This window comes from Bactrocera tryoni, chromosome 1 (genome assembly GCF_016617805.1).
Source record: "Bactrocera tryoni isolate S06 chromosome 1, CSIRO_BtryS06_freeze2, whole genome shotgun sequence".
Taxonomy (NCBI): Eukaryota; Metazoa; Arthropoda; class Insecta; order Diptera; family Tephritidae; genus Bactrocera; species Bactrocera tryoni.
Window position 1 is genome coordinate 50,770,613 of NC_052499.1, and position 24,204 is coordinate 50,794,816.

Sequence of the window (24,204 nt, forward strand, 5' to 3'; positions counted from 1 at the left end):
TAAAATTTAAATTTTGCGCAAAGCTTTTTCAATTTACAAAGAGCTTTTAATATGTTTTGTAAAAACTACCTCTACGTATCGATAAATAAAAAATTTGGTTAGCTATTAAAAATTATAATAGTCTTGCTGCCAGCTGTTTTTGGTCGGTAACGGTGCGGACAACCCAACTTTTTACCTCCACTTTCAATATATTAATGCTCCTAACACAATACTCAGGGAGTCTTCTCATGTTGGTTATGCAAAAACTGCTTGCTTGGTAATCATGAAGGTAATCTTGAAAACGTTAATCATGAAGAAACCATCGCTCCCAAATAGTTGGATCTTCCTAATTGAAACGGATGCAGAATTATTTAAAAGTAATGCAACCAAACATCTAAACCTCTAAAACTATTTTAAAAATACTTTAAGGTCTTCAACAAAAAATAATCATCACCAATTAGAACAGGCAGCTACTTCAGGTCGAAAGTAAAACACTATAAACAGATACTTCTTTTGAAAGCAGAATCTTTAACTCATTTCTAAGATAATTCGGTTTACCACTCCACCGACAGCCAGGACTAAAACCCAACCAAAATCTAAACAACAAAACCATCTATGGAGTCTATCTAATAGCTATCAAATTATTTATGAAAGTTCAAAGATGGCCTTCACACCACTAAATCTCAATTTCGCCATCCGACGTACTGCAACTGAAGCTATCTATAACATCCATCCATATTCTCAGATAAAGCCCATTTCTGGCTTAACGGCTTCGTCAGCAAATAAATTATTGCTTTGCGGTGAGTCAAATAACCGTCTGATTCAGGAAACGCAATTGCATCCCTAAAAATTTTCTGCTTAGTCTGGTTTGTGGTATGGCGGCGTCATCGGTCCTTGTTTCCTTCGAAAAGAGGCAGGAAATGCCGTTACCATCAATAGCGAGCGTTATAACATGCAACATCAACGCTCGAAAAGCTCGAAGACAAGCCGAATTTCCAGCCGAACTGCTGCACTGAGTAGTGGCCATATGGCCAACATTTTGTTCAAATCATAAATGGCATAAAATATAAATATTTTTTATAGGATTTCCGGCGGTTGTTGTTTTTGTTGTTGTAACGGCAGAATTCTGCCGAGTTGACAGTCCTTGGCCGGATAAAAATCCGGCTCCGTTCCGGTTACGTAGACCCGACTGTCTCCGGCGGCTTCATGACACCATATTCTTCTTCATTAGCGTAGACACCGCTTACTCGATTATAGCCGAGTTTACAACAACGCGCCAGTCGTTCTTCTTTTTCACTGTTTGGCGCCAAATGGAGTGCCAAGTGTAGCCAGGTTCTCCTCCACCTGGTCTTTCCAATGAAGTGGAGGTCTTCCTTTTCTACTGCTACCCCCCAGCGGGTACTGCGTCGAGTTCTCAGAGCAGGAGTTTTTTCATTCATTCGGACGCCAAACAGCGAAAAGGAAGATTCATGGCACCTACTACCTACTGCATCCGACAACTATTTGATTCTAAAACACCCCAAAACAAAGATTTTTTAAATTTATTTTCGAAAAAAATTTATTGTTTTCATTTAATATCTATATAAAATTTCATTTACATACTTTGTTTACAACTTTTTTTATTTTATACTTGTAATACATACATATCTATATATGTGCTACATACATAAATATGTGGCAAATAGTATATAATATGTAAAAATGTATACTTTTATTGTTTTTCGCTAAATAATTTAAGCAATTGCAATTTATTTAAGGCGTTTTATGTTATACAATTGCAATTAGACTTCAAAATTTCAATTAAATTGAAATACAAATTTATACACTTGTAAAAGAATACAAAAATATTGCATTCAGAAAAAAAAACAAAAATTTGTTAAAAAATTGCACAAAATGTGGAAAACAAGCAAAAATTTATAATCTACAAACTGGAAAGAAATGCGCAGGACTCAATTAATGCGTGCAACTGAGCCAAAATCAATGTTGCAACTGTGAAAGCTACCCTTTTTTTGTTCTTTTACATATGCAATGGATTTATTTAAGTTTGTAACATATTTTTCGTGTGTGTGCATACGACATTGCGGTTAAAAGTGCAAATAATTGCATTTATGGTATGTATGTATCAAATATATTTTCACTTTATTTTTTTAATTTCTCATTTGCTGTACACATTTACATTTAGTTTAGATAGTTTCATTTCGAACAAAACTTCATTTTTTATATTATTATATATATGTATATACCATATATAAATATAAAATGAATTTTATAAAGAAAGCGCTTAGATATTTATGCATGCATGTTTGTGTGTATGTATATGCAACTAAAGTGTGTTTTACAAACTTTTTTGTTTTCTTTGAAATTTGTTTTGTATATTTAGTTAATATTGATGCATATGTATATGAAATATACAAAAATATGTTGCAGTTACATTCACATGATATGCGGGGTGTACGCGTTTAAACCTCAAATTGAAATTTTACTTAATATGAAATATAATATACATACATATGTAACTGGTGTAATAGCATACATACAATGCAAAGCATACAAAACTCATATCCATATCACATACATACATATGTATTTAGTGAATTTAGCGCTTGGTTGGGTCTACAAAAGTTGGGAACGTTCCTTGCGTACATGTTTGTATGTATGTATAGTTAACAATGCACTTTTAACGACGCTTTGTGCATACCGATTGCAGGCTCTTACATATGCGACAACAAATTATATATGTAGCTGTATATATCATATAAATAGGTGTAGTTTACAATACGTAGTAGCTTAGCTGACTTAAGCGCATAGTACCATTTTCGTATTACATTAACAGATTAGCAACGATATCATAGGAAACTGAAGCGAGGTGAAACGTACGCTCGTCATAATGCCAATTAAGATGTGAACGAACAGAAAAGAAATGATAAAGTAAAAATTTGTTTTTTTAATAACACTAGCAACGTTTCGCCGGTGGCACCAAGTGTTCGGGCAGCACATTCGGCAGTTCGTTGCCTTCCAGTTTTACATTGATTAAGTGCAACGCGAGTGCGAATTCGTCCGAATCTAGGAAACCATCACCGTCGACATCGGACAGCTTCCAGATTTTGCTGAGCACTGAATTGGGCAGCTTCGATTTGATGAGTTCTTGCTTGGCAGCTGTAAAGTGAAAAGTGATTTTGTTTTTATTAATATTATTTGGTCTTTTTCAAGTGAAATTTAAATTTGGACTTACTCGCTCCCGATATGCGCCCATCCACCGGCCCCAGCGCGTTGAAGATGGCGTCCGTGCGTGGTTTATCGCGATTGCAGATCCAGTCATGTTCGCCGAAACCAGCGTCGATGCCCTCGCCCTTCATGTAGCCGAACGGCGAGACGTGATCGTCGATTACACCAGCGAAGGCGCCACCTAAAAGGATTAGATTGAAATTTATATGAGAAAAGCGTACATTTGGTAAAATAAAAATAAAATGTAAAACAGTCACTGCTAAAAGTATGTCTACACCTACTAAATAATAAAATCTATATATCAAAGGTTTATATATTCAATAACACAAATATACATACATACGCATTTGCTTTAAGCATAGACTGACATATTTCTATTGCTCCTAATTTCTAGCAGACGCTGGGTTTCAATTTATGGACCTGACTTGCCGCCACTGGCCGCTTCGTTCGTGACGCTCTGTGTCCTCGCCGTTTGTTGGCCTTTTCAATCGCTTGCGTCCAAGTAGGCGCAGCGGCAATTGCCTACAATTATGCAGAGCGCTCGTCTCCGCTGGCGCAGGCACTTGAATGCAAAAACGCACGCCGGCCACCGGCTTGAAAGTTGCAGCGGCTTTGGCGGCCACTTCAATTCTTGTATGCGTTTATGGCAATTTAATCTCAATTGTCGCTTCACCATACAATTGATTCGCTTGTCTATTGGCCGGTGAGCAGCGCACGAACGTAATTTGCAACGATGCATTTGCATTTCGTCGCACATTTTGTGCTTTGCATTGTGCAAAAAGTGCAACGGGCTGTGTGTGTAAGTGTACTGGTAATTAAAAGAGTCTGACTCTAACTAATTTTCGTTATTCAAAGAATAAAGAAAAAATAAAATATATAGAAATGTAATGCTAGACTAGGGCAGATTATGAGGCCATGCGCACTCGAGCAATTTACTTTCATTATGGGCGAGGGCGAGGTGTAATTGCAAATAGGTAGAAAAATGTAGTGGGAGTTCGGTCTATTTCTAAAACAAAATTATAACTGTATACGCAAAACATTTTTGATATTTTCTGCTCGTTCTAATCTCTGGTCGAGGTTAGCCAGTTGAATTCAATACCAGTGAGCAAGTGGACACCTCAATATAGTCGGTAAAAAGTGGTATAATCGGTCTTTATTCCACTTCTAACTGCTTATACAAGTCTTTTTGATTTATGCCAGTTGTTTGTTCGATTCATCTTTCTCTATTATATACGGAATCCAAGATAAATAATTATTTTAATCTTCCTCAGATGATAGGAAACTGATAGGCTACGATTTTTAACCACATCTATGAGATGTGATATTTTTAAAGTAATTTTGAAATTTTAAAATTTTGAAGGAATTTTTGCGAATTATAGAAAACAATAAGATAGGTCGAGTTGCAGTAACCCAAGAATATTAAGTACACTTAGGGCACATAAGGCGACACTTGACAGATATAGATTATGACATTATAGATGACAGTTTCGTCCAGTTAGTTTTTGTGTTGGGTTGTTTAGAAAAATACATTAAGTTGTAGTTGTAGAAAATTACGTTGAAGGAATTATAAAGAATTACTTTGGGAAGACCCATTTACATAATACAATTAATTGCATTCTCATCGTTCTCCATGAAGGAATACAGAAGGAAAAACCAATTTCATCGAAATTATCCGCAATTCTCTTCGAACCGTTGTACTTTTAATAGAAAAAATTGTGAGTTTCCAATTTCACGTTTTTAAATACAATATCTCTTTTTCCTTTCTACAAAAAATATAATCTTCTTATTGAATTCAAACCTACCTTTAGGATACGAACAACTTCCTTGCATTCCTTAAAATTTTGTTAACCACGATAACAGTGGATAAAATGAGGAAAATTGTGATCGAAAATAGTTAGCTTTATTGTGCTATTTACAGCTAAATCTAACACATTTTTTTATGATTTTTGGTCATAAAACGGGTTCTTTCGAATAAGTAAATACATATGTAACACATAGACTATCATTTTAAGAACTTATAGTATTCGTTAGAGATAAATAGTTAATCAAATCAACGCTTTGTTTTGTATTCACAAGATTTGGTTTTCAAGAGCTTCCACTATTCCCTCATAGAATGGTTGGAATGTGCCTTGAATCTATGCGGTCGCAAATGAAAACTTTTTAAAGAAACTAAAAGTCGGCCTAACACGGATGTGTAAGCAAAAATGGTTTATTATACCCTGAGCAGGATATATTAAGTTTGCCAAGAAGTTTGTAACATCCAGAAGGAAACTTCCGAGACCCTATATACATATGTTGTCCTTTTTTCTTCAAAAAGCTGCACATTTGTCGGAACCGCCGATTTCGGACATCTATTGCATTCTATATACATATGTATGTATCTGTCATACAAACTAACTAACATACAACTAACTATTGACAATTTATCTGCACAAAATTTGACACGAAGTATTGAGCAAGCTGACAGTGCAATCTCCGAACAAATGGTTTAGATCAGAAGACTTTAGCAGATCGCTGCCATACAAACTGAACGATCAGAATCAAGTACTTATATGGAAAACTTTTGTATCCAACAAGATATCGTTACGAAATTTGAGGTGGATTATTGTCACACATAACGGTACAATGTTCAAACAAATTGTTCCGATCGGACTACTATAGCATATCGCTGCCTGACAGATCGATCAAAATCAAGTTATTGTATGGAATTTTTTTTATTTCTGAGGGGTATTCTAGCTTCCGGTGCAACCGACGTCAACGATTTTCCCTGTTTTCTCATAAGAATGAACTTTGATCGGATATTCTGCTTAGCCCTCTGAAATGATTCAGAGTGATCGCAACAATACAGGGTATATAGAGAATCAGCTCAAAGCTGTGAAGTTTTATACAGCACATTAGAACATATGTATATGTACATATGTACATATATACAAATGTAACATATATATGTACATACATTATATATAATAGAAATATGCAAAAACAAAAAAATACTGATAGCGTAATTATATTCACACATAAATATTTATGGGAGAGCACAGTGGGGAGTAATTGCTCTTCAATGACATAAGCGCTGCGTCACACATTTATAAAACAAATCACTGTTCGAGACACTGAATGTTTGATTTAAACACAACGCTATATATAGAACAGAATAGTATATAGGCTGGAATGTATGTATGTACGTCGGCCGCACCTAATCATTCATTTATGGCGCCTCGATTGGTCTTAAATTTGCTCAACAATCGACAGTTGTTGAAGTTTTTTTTGATAAATCGATTTTCAAGTGCTTTATATATGTATGTATATACATATATATATGTACATATGTATGTATAATAAATTAAATTTAAAAATAAATACATAAATAAAAAATAAATAAAAGTGAAATAAGTACCAGAATGTTAAACACAGCGCAAACATAGAGGTTAGGTTAGGTGTGAAATAATCGTAAGTTCATAAAAAAATTACATCACAGTTGCGTTGGTCGCTGATTGTGACTTATAATCGTTATTTATCAGGCATATAATTACATACATATACATATACATATGTATGTATATTATATGGCAAAAGTACATAGAACTATGCTCTCTATATATTTGGCAATTGGGCGGCGTCCCATACGAGCAATTTAGCCGGTTAAAGGAGCGGTATTTCACTGGGAAAAAAGTAGAGCGAGCAGCAAGCAAATATGTCTGCTGATAAGATAGCAGCGAGTAGACACATAGCACACGCACATATGTATGTACATATGTAAACATACATATAACATGCAGTGCTGCCCTATCATAAGAGGCTTTGGAAATATACATACGCACATAGTTGACGCAAATAATTAAGAAGCTAGTGCAAAAATAGAAATAAGAGCATATAAGCACTTAAGCAAATAAGTCACAAAGTCACAAAGAGATACTTAAATGTTAACACAACTTCGCGCCACATTTGCATGAACTCGCCTAGCATGGCGCACAGTCACATGTGATAAGTGCCCAAAAAGTCTAAAATAAAGTAAAAAATTTGGAAAAATTGCCAAAGTTGGAGTGTCTATTTTTTATGACCATCTTCGCGCTAATTCAGCAGCTATTGCATAAGTGTCTCACATTCTTGCTTTCAAATTAATTCTTAACGAGTTTTGGGCGGAGCAAGATAAACGGTAAAAAAAAATTTACTGAAAGCAACGCTGATTGACTTCTAGGAATCTGCAATGCCTCTCCAACTTTGTTGTGAAATCTTTTGCTGAATTACATGTGCTTCTGACCCAAAAACACCGTACCGGCGGTACAGCAAGTACTCCTGCAGCAATGACTGCGTGTATTTGCGTCAAGTTCATTAATCAAAGGTCAATGTACGCCTGACGAATTGACTAAACATTCGGATGCACAAAAGAAATTCGACAGAGCTACGTAGGTACATACATACATACATAGCTGTTCGTAGGAATGTGGACCGTATCGCCATGTTGACAATCGTTTTGTCGAGTAGGCACTAATAGCCGGCGTTTATGTTTGCCAAATAGCCAGGAATAACTATGAAAGTAAATAGTTTGTGGTCACCAAATTATTGATGGATTTGCGAATAAAGAAAAAAGATCAAGAAAATCACGCAGCATAAGTTATGAAAATAAAATCTTTTTACGAACACTTACAAATTGATTTAGAGCGTAGATAATCTGAATTTGATGCGATAGCAGACAGATGGACCGATCATATATACATAACGGTATTATAGTATGAAAAGTTTAACTAATTGTATATACAATTTGAACTGTCTGTTCAAATACTACTTATAACTATATTTTAGAGATATTAGGCTGCAATTCGGTAAAAATATACATATAAATTAATTTGTTTATTTTGTACCGACATGAGGTAATCAGAAGGATATAGTCTGACGACAGCCGGTACGTTCCCAGAATTGACCCGAATTTTGTCCGCCCAAGAACTGTTATTTCGGCGATCTAACCCCAGTTTGGATCGGTAAGAGGATAAAGTCGGGTTAATCTGTATGTTTAATCGCTAATAAGTTATCGGTTTTGGATATACTTACATATCTGGCTGACGTTTTGGGCAATGTTTTTAGTCTTGTTTTCGTGTAGTACATTCTCGTAAATGGCTATCGTATACATTTTAGTCGAAATGAATTAATAATGTTGTTTCGACCGCTAGTGGAAACGGGAGTGTCTCTGTATTTTGGAAAATGGAAAAGGCGAACATTGGTTGGAAAGTCGGTTCTAGTTTTTCATAGATAAATGTATGGCAATGTAATCAAGAAATGCTTGGACTTCAATTTCAATATGGACGCGTATTGGTTTTTGATGAGCGGAGCCACCGCTTAGGAACATCAATAGGTCTTTTCTTGATCGACGTCATCGCCAGTACGCCGACTAGACTTCGGTAGCAACAAACTTTAGTCACGCACTGACCGCCATTCACAGTGGAGCCGTCAGTACCTTTAGTGACTCCCTCTAAGTGAATGGCGTGCTTGGTTCAAAAAATTCGATGTGGTCGCATTTTCGCTTTTTATGAGCCAAGGCAATGCAAACATCTACCATAAAAGCTAACGAGACAATAGTCTACGATAAGCTGCACGCCGATTAAGCATGAGAGAGATTCTGAGACAGTAATTTTCTCAAAAGATCTCGTCATAATGAATTTTACTCGAAGCAGTTTCTGCTGGGATGTTTTCTGTGAAAATATTCGTATGTTTGAAGCGGAGGCGCATCCGTAGAGCATCAAGAGGTCTTCCTTGACCAACTTTAGACACGCTTTGACCGCCATTCTCAGTGGAGCCATTAACACCCTCACCGACTTCCTCTCAGTGAATGGCGTGCTTGGAGCCAAATCGCCATCCATTGCTAACGAAGACCTCGAGTTACCCCGAGAAGCGAGTGTGAACCGTGCACAAGTTCGTTTTGAATACTGAAACAGATTAAATTCCTACTTATCTAGAATCGACCCCGATATAACAAATACATATACATGTATATGTCCAGCGCCATTCACCTATGGCGTTTTTGCATACTCAGCGAATCCCATTCATTTAGAATCCTTCTCCCCATGATCCAAGCTTGTCAAAATAGCGCGTTTCTTGCGCTTATCGTCAGATGATCTCGAGGACAACCAAACTGAACCTTACCACCTAAACGGGGACTAGGTAACCGATACAACAACAGCAGCAACAGCTAGGATCATTAAATTCACTTTTAATTGTTTCATTCATAACAGTTTTCTAATTCTTTGCTGAAAAAACTGTTTGACAAAAAAAACTTTATTAAATGTTTTTTCCTTTCCATTCTTGTTTTTTTGAATTTCAATCACAATGACATCATACCTAAAATTTGCAACATGACACATCGTGTCACATGACTTATCTATCCACTGTAGCGAGTTTAATCAAAGGTGTGTTTGTTTAACATTATCATGCCAAGTGTTCGTTCGCTTGATACTTTCGAAAAATTGCAACAACATATCAATTCCAGCACAAATGCAGATAAGATATGTGAGAGAAATTTTGCTAAAATAAAACACTGTACACATCGTGGCATTCCACTGTTACAGTTCGGCACGATTTACTTCGCTCTTCTAAACTGATCGGAAGTTCATTCACTTTTCGGACATATTGTGTGCGCTTGCGGAACATTTTTTTGTTTTTGTAATTGTTGTACTTCAATTTCTACATATTTAGTGTTTATATTGAGTTAGTTATATATGTACGTACATATGTATGTATCTATGGCATTATATATATGTATTATCTCGTTGAAATACAATAGAATTATTCGGAACAGCGGATGCAGCTAATTACCGGTACAAATATCGACTAATGCATTATATTCGAGGTACACACATATCTATACTCTTGCAACATGTTGCTATAGAGTACAATACTTATGACCACCTAACGGTTGTATGTATTACCTAAAACTAAACGAGATAGATTTATATAAATGATCAGGATGACAAGAGAAGTTGAAATCCGGGTGACTGCCTGTCTGTCCGTATGCGTCTCTTGAAATCTACTAAGGGCACCATAAGTCAATAATTAAATACGCCAGCGATATTAAACTGTACCACCGAAGTAGTATGAGAGGATTTTATACGAGCCACTACCAAAATCGGACCGCCCACTTTTTGAGAAAATCGCATATGTCAAGACCCGCTCGACCGATTTTGATCAAATTTGTTATGTGGCACTCTCCTGACTTTTCTATGTCAATTTTTATCTATGGCCACGCCTACCAACCATATAACGCAATTTTAAATTCTATCTGCAAAACAAAAAGAAATTCAAATAACGGAATAAAACATTGCACGAATGGTGCCTACTCCTAAAGGCACCTTATGAACAAAAATTGTACAAATTCAACAAAAACTGTTCTTTTTACGGAATATATCGGTGTTAGATTGAAATTTAGAGAGAATACTTCCTCATAGTAGTACAAGTATATCTGTGTGTCAAAAATGGGTTGAATCGGTTCAATACTTCCCTTAGCTACCATATACCTAAATAAAGATTTTCGAACTTCCGGCTGACCTTTTACCCCATACTGTACATCAGCCAACATGTGAGTAATCTTAATAAAATTGAGAGAACGTATTTTTCTTATAGTGAAGCATATTTGTGCTTAGAATGAATAAAGTCGGATGAAAACTCGTCCTACACCCCATATAACTGGCAAGCTTTATGTACTGAATGTACTTGACTGACTTTAATCCTTGCAAGTTGCAATAGTATGAAATGTTCGGCTGTACACGAACTTATGTAGCTTTTCCTTACTTGTCATTTATGTATTTGTAAATATATATGTAAGTACATATATGTATGTACATTATTTTTTTTACACATACATACATATTCATATATAAGACTAGATCTTTTGTTATAATTTGGTATAGAAAGAAAACATTTCTAAACTCAACAGTAACAATGTTTATAGAAGAAAATCTGTTTGTTGATTGGTTATAGCAAAGATAAACAAATGTAAAAACATTGAACTCGACTAAAAATAAATTTGTTACAAAACTTTTACACTAACGATGGGCGGAAGTTAAATATTTAGGTCATTTATGGCACAACATTTGAAATTTGTTATCTAAAACAAAAGCGAGAGTGAGATTTTTCTCTACAATTTCAAAATTGTTTCAAGTATTTAAAATAATTTATATGTCCGCCTCTCTGTATATACTACATACGCGAACTACCTTTAATTTGTGAGATATCGAACTGGAATTTTTCACACGTCCTTTTCTCCCTAAGAAGCTGCTCATTTGTCAGATCATATACATAGCTGTCATATGAACTGATCCAGTCCTTGTATAGAAAACTTTTCTACTTCATAGTTATCTTCATGAAATTCGACACGAACCTTTGTCCAAATCATCGAAATATTGTTCAGATTGGATCACTTTAGTATATCACCGTCATACAAGCTGACCGATCAAAAACAAATTCTTGTATGGAAGCGTTCTTATTCGGCGAATTATCTTAACAAAATTTTGCATAGCTTATTGTTAAAAGCTACGCTACAATCTCAACAATATATTTAAAATAAAGTCCTTGTATGGAATTTTTTTTTACTTGACAAGATATTTTCATGAAGTTGGCATGGATTATTGTTATTGTTGGAACGGTTATCTAGTCCGCGTTAGGGTGGTAAGGTTCAGATAAGTTGTCATTGAGATCAACCAACGGTAGGCCCAGGAAACGTGCTGTTTCGACGGGGTCGAACAATAGGCAGAGGGATGTCAGATGTGGAGGGCTAGCTGGGCATACAAAGAGGTGTACGTCCTTCATGCTGGACATACATATATTATATTTGATATTTGAACTATTCTGGATAAGTAGGAGCTTAACCTGCTACAGTACCAGAACGAAGTTGGGCCAGGGTCACACTCGATTATCGCGGCGATTCGAGCTCGTCCAGCAATGGGTGCTGGTTTGATTTCAATTACGTCATTCACTCATAGGGAGTCAGTGAAGGTGTTTACGGCTCTATTGTGAAAGGCGGTCAATGCATGTCTGAAGTTAGTTGCGTCCGAAGTCTGGTCGGCGTATTGTCTTATGTCGTCGACGTAGTTGAGGAAAGACCTCTTGATGCAGCTGGGAGGCGGTTCCGCTTCAAGAAGGTGACTGCAGGGATGATTTCGAAAACACTGCAGCAGAAACTGCAAGGATTATTGTCCAAGATATTGTTACAATCTTCGAAAAATTTATTTAGCTCCTTGGATCCCTATGTACATATGTATATCATATAGCTGCCATACAGATTTATCGATCAAAATTAATTTTTTGTATGGAAACTTTCGAAAATATTGTTAATTTCTATAATTAATAAATAAGATTCTTATAATTTTTCATTTTCAACAGTCTCTAATAAAAATATGCACTTCAGCTTTTCAGAAGAAGAGCTCAACTATCAATATTAACCTCAATTCAGTGTGTTGAATTCTCTGAATGGTTGACTGACACTTTCATGAATGGGCAATGTGCGACTGATATACGAGCTCATCACATGTATGTATGTATGTATGTATGTCTGTACATTAACATGTTTGCAAATGCACAATTTAAATGCCATTAAATGGATGTAGCGCATTGTCAATTGCAAAATGCAAAGCAAAAAAGGAAATCTACAAATACATACATAAGTGAAATAAAAAAAATTAAAGCAAAAAAAATACACTAGCCGGCCACGATCGTCTTCAAACGCCGATTGTGCATAAAATAATGTTAAACCACTTGCAGTTAGTTATTCATACCGATTAATTCGAAAAGTGAAAAAGTGCCAGCGGAGCGCGCAGCTTGTGCCGCCAATTGAGGTGAGTGCCGTGCAAACGCCGAGAGTGCCAGCCGATGCATTACAGTGGGGCGGTTCGTCGGCATGTGATTAAAAAAAGAGCGCAGCTTGACGCTGTCAAAAGTGACACTTGGCATTAAATGAGCGCAAGTGAAGCGGGCGACTCGAAAATGAACCAAACATGCACACGATGGCCCTTTACACGAATAGGCACACATACAAGCGCGTGGGTGGATGCACTCAACCAGAACCGGTGTCGCAAACAAGTGCAGACGCTGAAGCACCGGCAGCGATTTTATTGCGTTTACTTAAACCTGCTAAAAACACAACAACAACAGCAATCACAGTAAGCGCAAATAATTTGCATACATTTTGTCGGTGTTGTTGTTGCTGTTGTGCTTTTTGAGGGTATTTGCGATATGAGCATGACGCCATAACGACACGTAGCATTGTGATAGCAAATAGGTGCGCGTGTGTGCAGCACATTTGCATGTGTATGTATGCATGTGTGGCTGTGTACTCCGTGGCTGGTTATTCGAGCGTTTAGCCTAGATTAGGCACGCGGACACATATGGCATTTTGTCGCATTGTGTTCACAATGTCAAGAGAAGAATATTTCAATTAAACGGACGGACGGATGAACGGATGTTCTCGAATGCAGAGCTGTCGGGAAGACAGTCGTTGAAGGTAATATGCTAGACGCAATCAGCAGATTAAACGGGAAGAAAGCGATTTTGCAATTAATCGGAGAAATGCTGTAAGAAGGTCAACAGAATATTAAAATTAGTAATTTAATAATGTGGAAAATTAATGCATTATTAATCGTTTCTTGAAAGATGTTAATTAAAAAGCGTTATAAGTTTGCGAGTACAAAGAGACAATGACCCCTGCGATAAGTTCAAATCGTTTGTCGATTGAATGACAATATCGAATAACAATATCAAGTTCAAATGAAAAAAACTTGATCTCAGTATATTAACCCTTGTTTTCGGCAGAACTGAAAGTGATTCTGAATTTCAAAATAATTTAAATACTTTCTCTAAATATTTATTTCAAAAAAATTCCAGCTTTCTTCAAGAATTAACGTTTATAATTTTTGATGCACTCATATTCTGTCCGCTCTCTAACTTGTCAAATTTTCAGCAAACAATTCATATACACATGTACGTCATAAAAGTAAAAAATTTGACAGGAGGAAACGTCAAAGCATACAAATTATAAACAAAAACAGTGTCACACGAGTGAAGTTAGGTAAATGATATGTTGAAGTTTATAATAATTTTCCTAGAAATGAAATGTGTAGTTACCAGATAGCTAAATGATGTATTTATATTAAAATTGTCACGAAAATGCGAAAGTCACCAACAGCAAAATAAATGTTTTAGTCACCACTGACTTGCTTGTTCAGAATCTTGTATCTAATCTTTTAAAACCTTACAAAAAAAATAATAGAAATAGTATAGACCAGTCGATTGCTGATTCACGCAAAATTTAAAAGTGACGTCACAGAGATATTTCTCTCAAAGAACTCAGATTAAACTGTCAAAAAAATGTTTGCAATGCGAAATTGAGTCAAGTGCGACCGGCTCACTTTTAGACACTCAAAATTCTCAAGCTTATTTATGTGTCCTGATGTCCGGAAGTGGACTTTTTCTTACTATATTTGAACCAGACTGGTCCGCGCGAGCCGAATCCATAAAATTTTAAGTCATCATGAAGTTATCGAAAACTTTCCTCATGTGATTTGCCCATCCACCTCTGTTAATGCCGATAACATCGAAAAAGTTAAAGAAACTGTAAGCTTCAAAATCTTCGTGTTGCGTCTCAGACAGACAGCAGAAGATCGCAATATCTCTTACGGACGGTAGGCCCATCAAGCGTGCTGTTTCGGCGGATTCGGATCATAGGGAAACGGGTGTTAGATGTACAGAGTTAGCTTGGCATGCAAAGAGCAGGTTAGGGTCAGGCGGGGCCTCGTTGCATGCTTGACATTTATTTCTTATGTCCCCGTCGATTCTGGGTAAATAGGAGTTTAACCTGCTACGATATCCAGAACCAAACCGCGCAAGGATCACTCTAGATTCTCGCGGCAACTCGAGCTCGCCGTCTGCAATGGGTGATGGTTTTACTCCAAGTACGCCATTCACTGAGAAGGAATCGATGAATGTTGGTGTTGCCAATAACGTTTCTCTGTCTTTTCCTTATGTGCTAGCCGGCTTTGAGGATTGGTTGCGGCTCCGGCAGTTATCGTTGTCGTATGAGGAGTGAGGGAGCACAGACTATTTTGTGTCACATCTAAAATCTTAGTAATAATTGACAGTCGAAATTTTATCTTCATCGATTGCAATGTTAAGATCTAGTCTGTACTCTTCCGCCCAGTTTGTGAATAAGGAGGCTGCGGATTTAAATGGGGAGAGTGTTATCGTGCAATCATCGGCGTACAAGGTGATAGTCCTTTGGTGGTTGAGGGAGTTTCCAAAAGTTGAAATTAAACAGTAACAGGGAGAAGACATCACCTTTGTTTAATGTGCTCAAGTAGCGATGTGTGATTGACTGTGTCAGAGGCCTTCGGCAAATCTAATGCTAGAAGGATCGTCCTCTCACAGGGTGTTTTTTTGGTTGAGGCCACGAAATATCTGGGCATTTATGACGATAAGTGCTGTGGTGGCTGTGCACTTTGCGGAAGCCATGCAGGTGGTCTGCTAGACTCAGGTGTCTCAAGTATCCTCACTAATGGGGAAAAGATAGTTATCGGGCGATAAAACTACACTTTGTTGAGGGGTTTCCTAGTTTTTAGTAGCGGCACCACTTTTCTCGCTTTCACACATCGGGTATTTGAAGAGTGATCAGCAACAGCATGAGGACCTTGGTTAAGTAGCTTACTCCCGTCGAGCCTAGGTGCTTTAGCATCATTCTATCCTGGATCTATGGACACTCCAAATCTTCTTATTGGTGAAAGTAAGTGGTGCACAATCTTTTGGCAGTCAGGTAACACAACGTTTGGCTTTGTCTGTCGAAGGGTGCAATGTGAAGATGCATGGTCATTGAATTGTATTTCAACTCAGTCAACATGTTCATTCGGGTTAGACAAAGCCTTGACAGTAGTCCAAAGCTTACTCAAGCCGGTGGATAGGTTACACAACTTTAGATGCTCTATCCACTTCGTCCATTGTTCGACGATCTAAGACTGGTCTGGATCGGTGAGTTTTAGAAATGGTATCTTAGTACTTTTTTATAACTCTTTGAGGTGGATTCTCCATAATCCAAACTTTAAGAAATTTTAAACTCTATTTCAATATAAAATTCATATATTTGAGAACGATCTCAAAACATTAAAGTTAAATTCAACTATAGATTTTCTCAGTCTGAAATGTGCATTGAATTGGGTTATCTACGACATCGGCAGCCCCGTGAAATTTTACATCTAATTAAAATGAAAATTGTATTGTTTACATTCACGATGGAGAATACTGGCGAGTTCATTGACACAGTGAAATATAGCATTTATAGATATGTACATACCATATAATATGTCTGGTAAACTAATCTCTGGCGGAAAATTCTATATTTTACATGGGAATCTAATGTAAATATGCATTTGTCTGTATGTACTAAATGCATGCATATTATTAACAAATGTATAATTAGAAATACTGCAAAACAGAGATCAATGAGTCTGTGTACATACATATGTATTTAATTATGAATATATACATACATACTTATGTGCATATGTATGTCTGCCTCTAATGCATACGAAATATAAACATTGGGATCAAAATCAATTAAGCTTGCAACGATCTTTCGAAGTAAACAAAAATGTGCAAATAAGTATAAAGTTAATTACTTTACTCCAGAAATAATACAAAAACAATCAATATTTATTTTGTGAGGTTATAAAGTCTGGATGCTAATAAAATTACTTATGGAAATTAACGAATTTCTGCAAATAATGCACATTTGCAGTTGTTGACAAACAGTTGCAAGTTATTTAATTGGAAAAGTTTTTTAAATTCATTACAAATAATTTTTCTATATAAATACTGATGTATTTCTAATGAAATTTACAATGCAAAGCGAATTTTTTTAAAACGACAGTCAAAGGAATTTTTTTTTTATTTATACTTAAAAGTATAGTAAACATTGTAATATGTACATACATAAGTACGTACTTATGTATAAATGTAACTATATAGTTTTTCTAAATAACTCATAATTTAGAGAGAGAGCTCTATCAACTCAGACAAATACACACCAGATTTAAGCCAAAGCATATACATATGTATGTATGTATGTATGTACATATGTACATATGCCTACATATGCGTTTAGATTCATAAAATATAAAAAATATTATTGTTTCGCTATACTGAGCACACACGCACGGACACGTTTAAGCTTATTAATCGACAATAAAACAAGGGCATTAGAATGCGGGCAGATACGCTTATCTGCTATGTAATGAGCGCAAATTGGAGAAGTTGGATACAAATATGATAAAGTAAAAAAATTAAAAAGAAAAAAGAAAATAAAAGAACACAAAAAACAAAAAAAAAGTTAATGACAAATGGAAATAAAAATGACTCTAAAAAATTAATTGAATATAAAAAAAATTTAGTAGTTAAAACTTAAAAAAAAAATTAAGAAAATAAATAAAAACAATAAGCATTATTAAAAATAAATAAAACAATTAAAAATAATAGAATGTTATAAAATAAAAAAGGAAAGAAATATACATACCTATTATTGTAAAACATTACGAAAAAAATTGAAATAAATAATTTAAAAAAATTTAAAAATTAAAAATAAAAAGGTACAAACACATTAAACTATAAAAATAAAAAATAAAATAAAAATCAAAAATAAAAGAGTACAAATACATCAAAAAATTGAAAGTATCATAAGTATAATTAAAAAACAGAACTATAGCAAAATCACAAAAAATTATAAAAACATACACAATTATAAAAATTTAGAAAAATAAAATATTGTATTCAAAAAACAAAAAATTAAAAAAATAATAATAAATTCAAAAATATAAATAGACAACTAAAAAAAAAAAATATTATAAAAAGAAAAAAAAAATAATTAAATTTAAAATATTTAACATTATGAGTTTAAAACATATGTACCAAAATATTAATATTTTTTATATTTTATATTAACATTAAATTTTTTCTGAATTCTCAGGGTTTAATTATAAAAATCTAGGCACAACAAAGCATACTAAGCCCATTATAACAGTAATTAAAGTCGTTTACAAATCGAATAACTACAAATACAAATATTTACGCAGCGTGACTCAGAAATCTAGCAGCTGTGCGATTGAATTGACTAAATAATGTATTAGCTTTTGTTGGAGACCTTGAACTTTACGAGGCAGTTGTAAGGTGCACGCAAACAAGTTCGTTGTTAATGTAACTGGATTTGTGACGTTATTGGTGGTAACAACAAAAATTTGTAAATAATACAAAGTGACATTAGCTGTGGTGTGACGTGAGAGTTTTGGACTGGAAAGAAATTGATTCTTTTTTGTCTGGATCGATAAAAAAATATTGAAGATGACCTGGCTTAAGTGAAATAACCTTTTCTAAGCTATTGATTTAAAACAAAATGTGGCTGCTAATTTTGAGCGATAAATAAAAATATTAGTTTCTTACCGAATTCCAAATAAATATCTGACTGCATTATATGTATTATATAAAAACAAAAAAAAAAAACGTTAACTTCAGTTGCACCCTGGTTATAATACTCTCCTTAAATAAAAAAATATTCCTTACAGAAACTTGATTCCGATCGTTTAGTTTGTATGGCAACTATTCCTATTCCTAAAAAATACATTAGGGGGATTCTCTTGCTCTTGCAAAATTGCAAATTGCAAAAATCCTATACCGAAATATACAAGGGCACGAGAGCACCCATTGCAGAATCTAGTGGTATATGGATATTTATTGTAAATTACTATTGTGCATGGCGCACCTTCTGCATTCATTATTAACAAAAAAAATGTAACAAATCTTTATAATTAAAATAGAAATTATAAAATCTATTTAAAATTTACCTTCCTCAACAATTTAACGTCAAAATATGTATTTAAGTAAAATGACAGCTAGCACAGGGTTGCAATTATTTTTTTACGTGGGTTTTGGTCTGACATATTTTACAGCCCTTGCAAATTATTTTCTGCGTGTGTTTGTTGTTGTGCCGTTGCATCAAGAGGAAAATTCTGCAATTCGTGCACCGTGCAAGGGTTTTGCAAGAGCAAGATAATCCCCCTATTATTTACTGTTATTCGTGCTCTTGATCTTACGCCAAACAATGACAATCCGTATTGGAATGACTCAGCTGATGATTTGCTGGAAATACTTCCATGACACAGCTTATCTAAATCTAAATGTGTTGGACCGTTGTTCCGGTCAGAGCAACGACTAATTTAACAAATATTTGAAATAAGGTAATGTACTTTCACATACTTATAATAGTGGCTTAATGAACACAGACAAACATACATGCATATGCATGAAGTCGATATGTGTATATGTAAATATTCAATTTTACATTCAGTTATCTCAGTTGAATGTATGTACATATGTAGGGAAACATACATATAGATATTACGTTTGCGACCAGCAATTAGAAACGTTTTCAAGTGTAAATTTTTTTAAATTTCATTTTATTTTATTTTTTCTTTCATAAAAAACGAATGGCGTGAGTCAACGCTAAGCAGTGCATTGCTAACACTGTCATGTGAATTACATATATGAATGTACATATAAATTGGTCAACAGGTTTATTTTTTCATAAGAGAAAACAAGAACTAAACCCCCTTAGCCGTATGACGGTAATTAATTTGGTTAGCGGATGTGTGGAGCAGATAATGCAACCGGCTAAAAGCGCTGTTTCGACTGCTCTCGGTATAATGTGAAGCGTATATTTATTTAAAAAATATATGCATATAACGAAGTGTAAAAGTACTTATATAAGTGCTAGTGTAAATAAATTATTCTGATGCATCACAGTGCGTCGACCTACTTACAGCTCCAGAGCAAACATTCTAAAAAAGTAAAAATACTTAGCAACCGCAAAAAATGTGATGACATTCTGAACTTATCAGTGATGATTTCTGCTCATGATTCTGCCTGCAATAAAAATTTGTTATGCACAAAATAATTAATAAAATTTTACGGTGCTTTGAGGAACTCACGAAAAATTACGGTTTTTCGTTGAAATTAAAAAGAAAAAAATGCTAAAGAAAAATACAAAATAACAAAAAAATAATTCCCAGTAACTAAACTAGAAAATATCCCACAATATGTAAATATTAATCGCTTTCGCTACAAAAATTAATAGCAGACTTTTTAAAATAAAACCGTGAGAGCATTTTACTTAATTTATTGCTACTACTTATTTTTTATTTCTCCGCATAGATTAATATACCTGACATAATTCAGAGAGTACGCTTATCAGTTGGTGTGCGCGAAAACGATGAGAGCTTAAGTTGGCAAAGTGTATTGCATAATAACTTGAAAAGCCAGGCGTTTTTATATGCATACTTATCTATATACATATGTATGTACATATGTACATCATAGCCTTCTCTATGCATATTTGTTTATTAATTAGCAGCAGTAGCAGCGGCAAACAGCTTATCTAAGTGGCGAGTTTGGCGCCATAAAAAGCAGGCGAATTTTATAGATATACAGAAATTTTAAGTTTAAGTAATAAATACATGCTTCTGGTTTAGCAACATTTAAGTTTGAAATCTTAAACATTTAGGTAAAGAATTTTTGAGGTTAGTATTACGCCTTCCACTAACAACTACTAAATACTACTTCCAACTGTCAAATTTCAGCAAAATGGTCAACTCACACCAGTTTGCAACAAATTTCCTTGACGACTGTAAAAGCATTTAGTGCGAATAGTTAATTTAATGGGTGCCAAATCATTAAATATTTGTGCAACCAACTAAATCTGCATAGCCATCAACATACAAAATATTTTTCACACAGCGAAGTGCGCCATGGTAAAAGCGGTGAGAGCCAGCCCATCATAATGTATGACTATGAAGGCTTTTCAGTTTTCTTTGAAAAATTCACTTTATTTACACTTCTGAAGTCATGATTCGTTGGATTTTTGCAGATACTTCAAGCTCAAATAATGTTTTGTTTTTTACTCAACTCGATTTTGTTTTATTTTTTCTGTTATTGTCAGCTTTTGTGCGCATGTGTGTCGTGCTTGGCTACCGCCTATTTTGCTACTTTTCAATTTTATCTATGGCAATTCTTTGCTTTGCCGGCAAAAACTTGTTTTGCCGACATGGTAAATCACGATGAGTAACCAACAATGACTTCCTCTGTCGTTGTTGTTGCTGTTAAATACTTTGTCTTCTAGTTTTTATTTCTTCTCCTAACTGGGTCAACTGTTTTAGACGTGTTTGCTGGCGTATTGCAAAAGCGTTGTGAAGAAATTGAGGCTTCAACGGTTTTTGAGTAATGGTATTAGAGGGAGATCACGTGCCCATTTCTAACACAAATATATACCTCTATGTAATAAAATGTATTTAATTCGAAATTTCAAAGAATTGTATAGGGTTTGTTTGTTTGTATTTACAAACTTATCTTGACATTTTTCAGAGTTTTGAGTTCTAACTGGACATGAGATCAACGCCGCAATACGCTAATAAGTATTGTATTTGCATGTGAATGTTATATACATATAACCAAAAAAATATATACTTTTTATAATATAAAAAATGCTCATTCTGTGACTGTGATACACTTAAAGTTTGTGTTCGAAATTTTAATTTTTGTAGTGTCATTTACCTTTGAGTTCTGATTAGTTACAAGTAAGGCGAATCGCATACATCAGCATATAAAAAAATACATAAGAAATTTAAGATATTAAATTGGGTATTGAAACAAAACAAATATGAATATAAGAATATGATTATGAAAATTGAATTAGACACGAAGTGAGGGTTAAATTTCACTAGCAAAAGCAGAGACATGCATGCGCCCACACCGACAAGCAATGACACTACACAAAAATTTTGAAATTCGACATTAATGGCATGCTAACTACAAAAACTTACCCTTGACCACTGGCTCTGACACGAGCGTCATTTCTTCTTGCGGTATCATTTCCATTAGTCGCGCGATGTCCTTGGCTAACATATTATCAACTACATCCAGTAAATGTGGTTTTAGAGAATGGAATTTGCTAAAGTCTTGATGCTGCAGCACCTCCTGCATTTTCTTGATGTCTGGGAAATCACCAGGTGAAATGGAGTGTTCACGTTGAATGCGATCATAGATTTGACCCAGATTCTTAATTAGATCCTTCTTTTTACTATCTTTACCGAACACTGATGGCATATCTTTGCGTAATTCAGAAATAATAAAAGCATGTACCTTCGCCAGGCGCGCACGCTTAATCAAATCGTTAAGCTTGCGCAGCGCTGCATTGCGTGGCAGTGATTGCAAATCGCGGAACAGATCTTGTTCTTCATCTTCAAAGAGTCGACGGTTGGCATCGAAACGTAGTGGTTGATCCCAGAAAGAACCGATATAGACACGCGCTACCTCAGGTGTTTGCAGCACTTTGCCCAAAGACCACATAAGAGCACCGTATACACGCATTAATTGTTGGTGGTCAATCATGTCAGCCTTGTTGAGTATAATGCGGATTTTGTCATCATGACCCTTAAGCGCTTCAATGGAACGTCTAAACTCATCTGAGATATCGAGTTTATGAGCATCGAAGAGTAATATAATTCGATCCACACGTTCTGCAAACCATTCTAAGACACCGGTAAAATCGTAACCACGATCGATACGTTGTTTTTCGCCTGATAAAATACCAGGGGTATCAACAATGGAAATCGCTTGCAAGACGGGTGAATTGAGAGTGGAGCATTGGAAACGATTTAAAAAGGCATTGCCGTATTTGCTTAGTGGACGGAATTGCTTTTTTGGATCAACAACAAGTGCATTTCCAGGTATGACACCCTCCTTCTCATCATGCATTACGGCAATGAAACGATCTGTTGTGGGCTCAGGGCCGATACGAATGCCAGGGAAGTCGCGTTCCAGCAAATAACGTATAAACGTGGTTTTACCAGTTGAGTATTGACCCACTAACAATATCATTGGCTTTGCATCAAAGTCTGGGTCTTCAAGCTTAGGTGAATGAAAATCATGGAATTGGTAGTGCTCCTCCAAAGGTAACAGCTTGCTGCGATAAATTTTCTTTAACTCGCCAACCACATTCTCTACCACTTCCTGATTATTTTTCTCGCGCTTCAGAAAACTAAACATTTTGTTATAATTTTATACAACAATATAGCGAACGTTTATGTAGCGGCAACTTCACACGGCAAGACTTCACTTCACAGAAAGGGCTGTAATAATTTATAAGAAAGCAAAAAAGAAACACACTATTTTAATATTGACTGGATTTCTATTTAGTTTTCCAACTTTCGTTTGTTATTTTAACTGAATTTCACAAATTTCCTACAATACTTGGCTATGAATCACACACACGTATACAAATTTATTTTTGGAAAAATTCCGTCACAATTTTCTTTCCACTTGCACCACTGCCACTTGTTAGTGTATGTGCTGGGACTTGCTGGGGTTTATTATCCGTAGGCAGGTATTCCGCCCCGATATTTCTCACTGAGAAGCAACAATTTTCACAACGCCCCTTCCACAAACTTCAATTTCACACACCACCAATACACTAACTGTCTGATCAACCAAATCCCAAACGAACAGTCTATTGCGAGGTAACAGTAATTTATAGAAACTTAAATTTTAAATTTAATTTTAATATACAATTAGTTAATTACATTTAATTTATCTGTTCGCTCCGTCCACGAATCTGCACAAACTCGACTAGACACTACCACCAAAAAATCTGAATCAAATGTGAATATCAGTGATAACTGGAAGATATATGAATAAGCACAGAAGAACGTCATCGGCTTTTTGACACACGACAATGACGTTTCTAATTGGAAATCAACTGGAAGCTTTTTGACAATCGTCAAAGTTGCCACATTGCTCTTATTAAAATGTTGCCAGATGAAGTGAAAAGCTTTTTGATAAATGAAGGAAACCAAAACAATTTACTTCCGTTAATATTAATTTATTTTTTTATATAAAAATTGAATTTATGAAAAAATCAATTGATAATTTATC

The 24,204-nt window shown here is 35.1% G+C and overlaps 1 protein-coding gene across 2 annotated transcripts; it reads right to left on the bottom strand.

Annotated features, from left to right (window-relative positions):
* Window positions 1–1,842: 1,842 nt before the first annotated feature.
* LOC120766317 (EH domain-containing protein 3) lies at window positions 1,843–23,990 on the bottom strand. 2 transcript variants are annotated; one of them, XM_040091738.1, is made up of 5 exons: window positions 23,853–23,990; window positions 22,095–23,402; window positions 21,826–21,834; window positions 3,212–3,385; window positions 1,843–3,135 (listed from the first exon to the last, which is right to left on the bottom strand). In XM_040091738.1, exons 2-5 carry the CDS (start codon window positions 23,317–23,319, stop codon window positions 2,933–2,935), a joined length of 1,611 nt encoding a protein of 536 aa, XP_039947672.1. In that variant the 5' UTR covers window positions 23,320–23,402; window positions 23,853–23,990; the 3' UTR covers window positions 1,843–2,932. The 2 variants fall into 2 exon arrangements, with proteins under 2 accessions (XP_039947672.1, XP_039947673.1); XM_040091739.1 differs by lacking the exon at window positions 21,826–21,834 and having other exon boundaries at window positions 2,933–3,135.
* Between the last annotated feature and the right edge of the window lie 214 nt (window positions 23,991–24,204).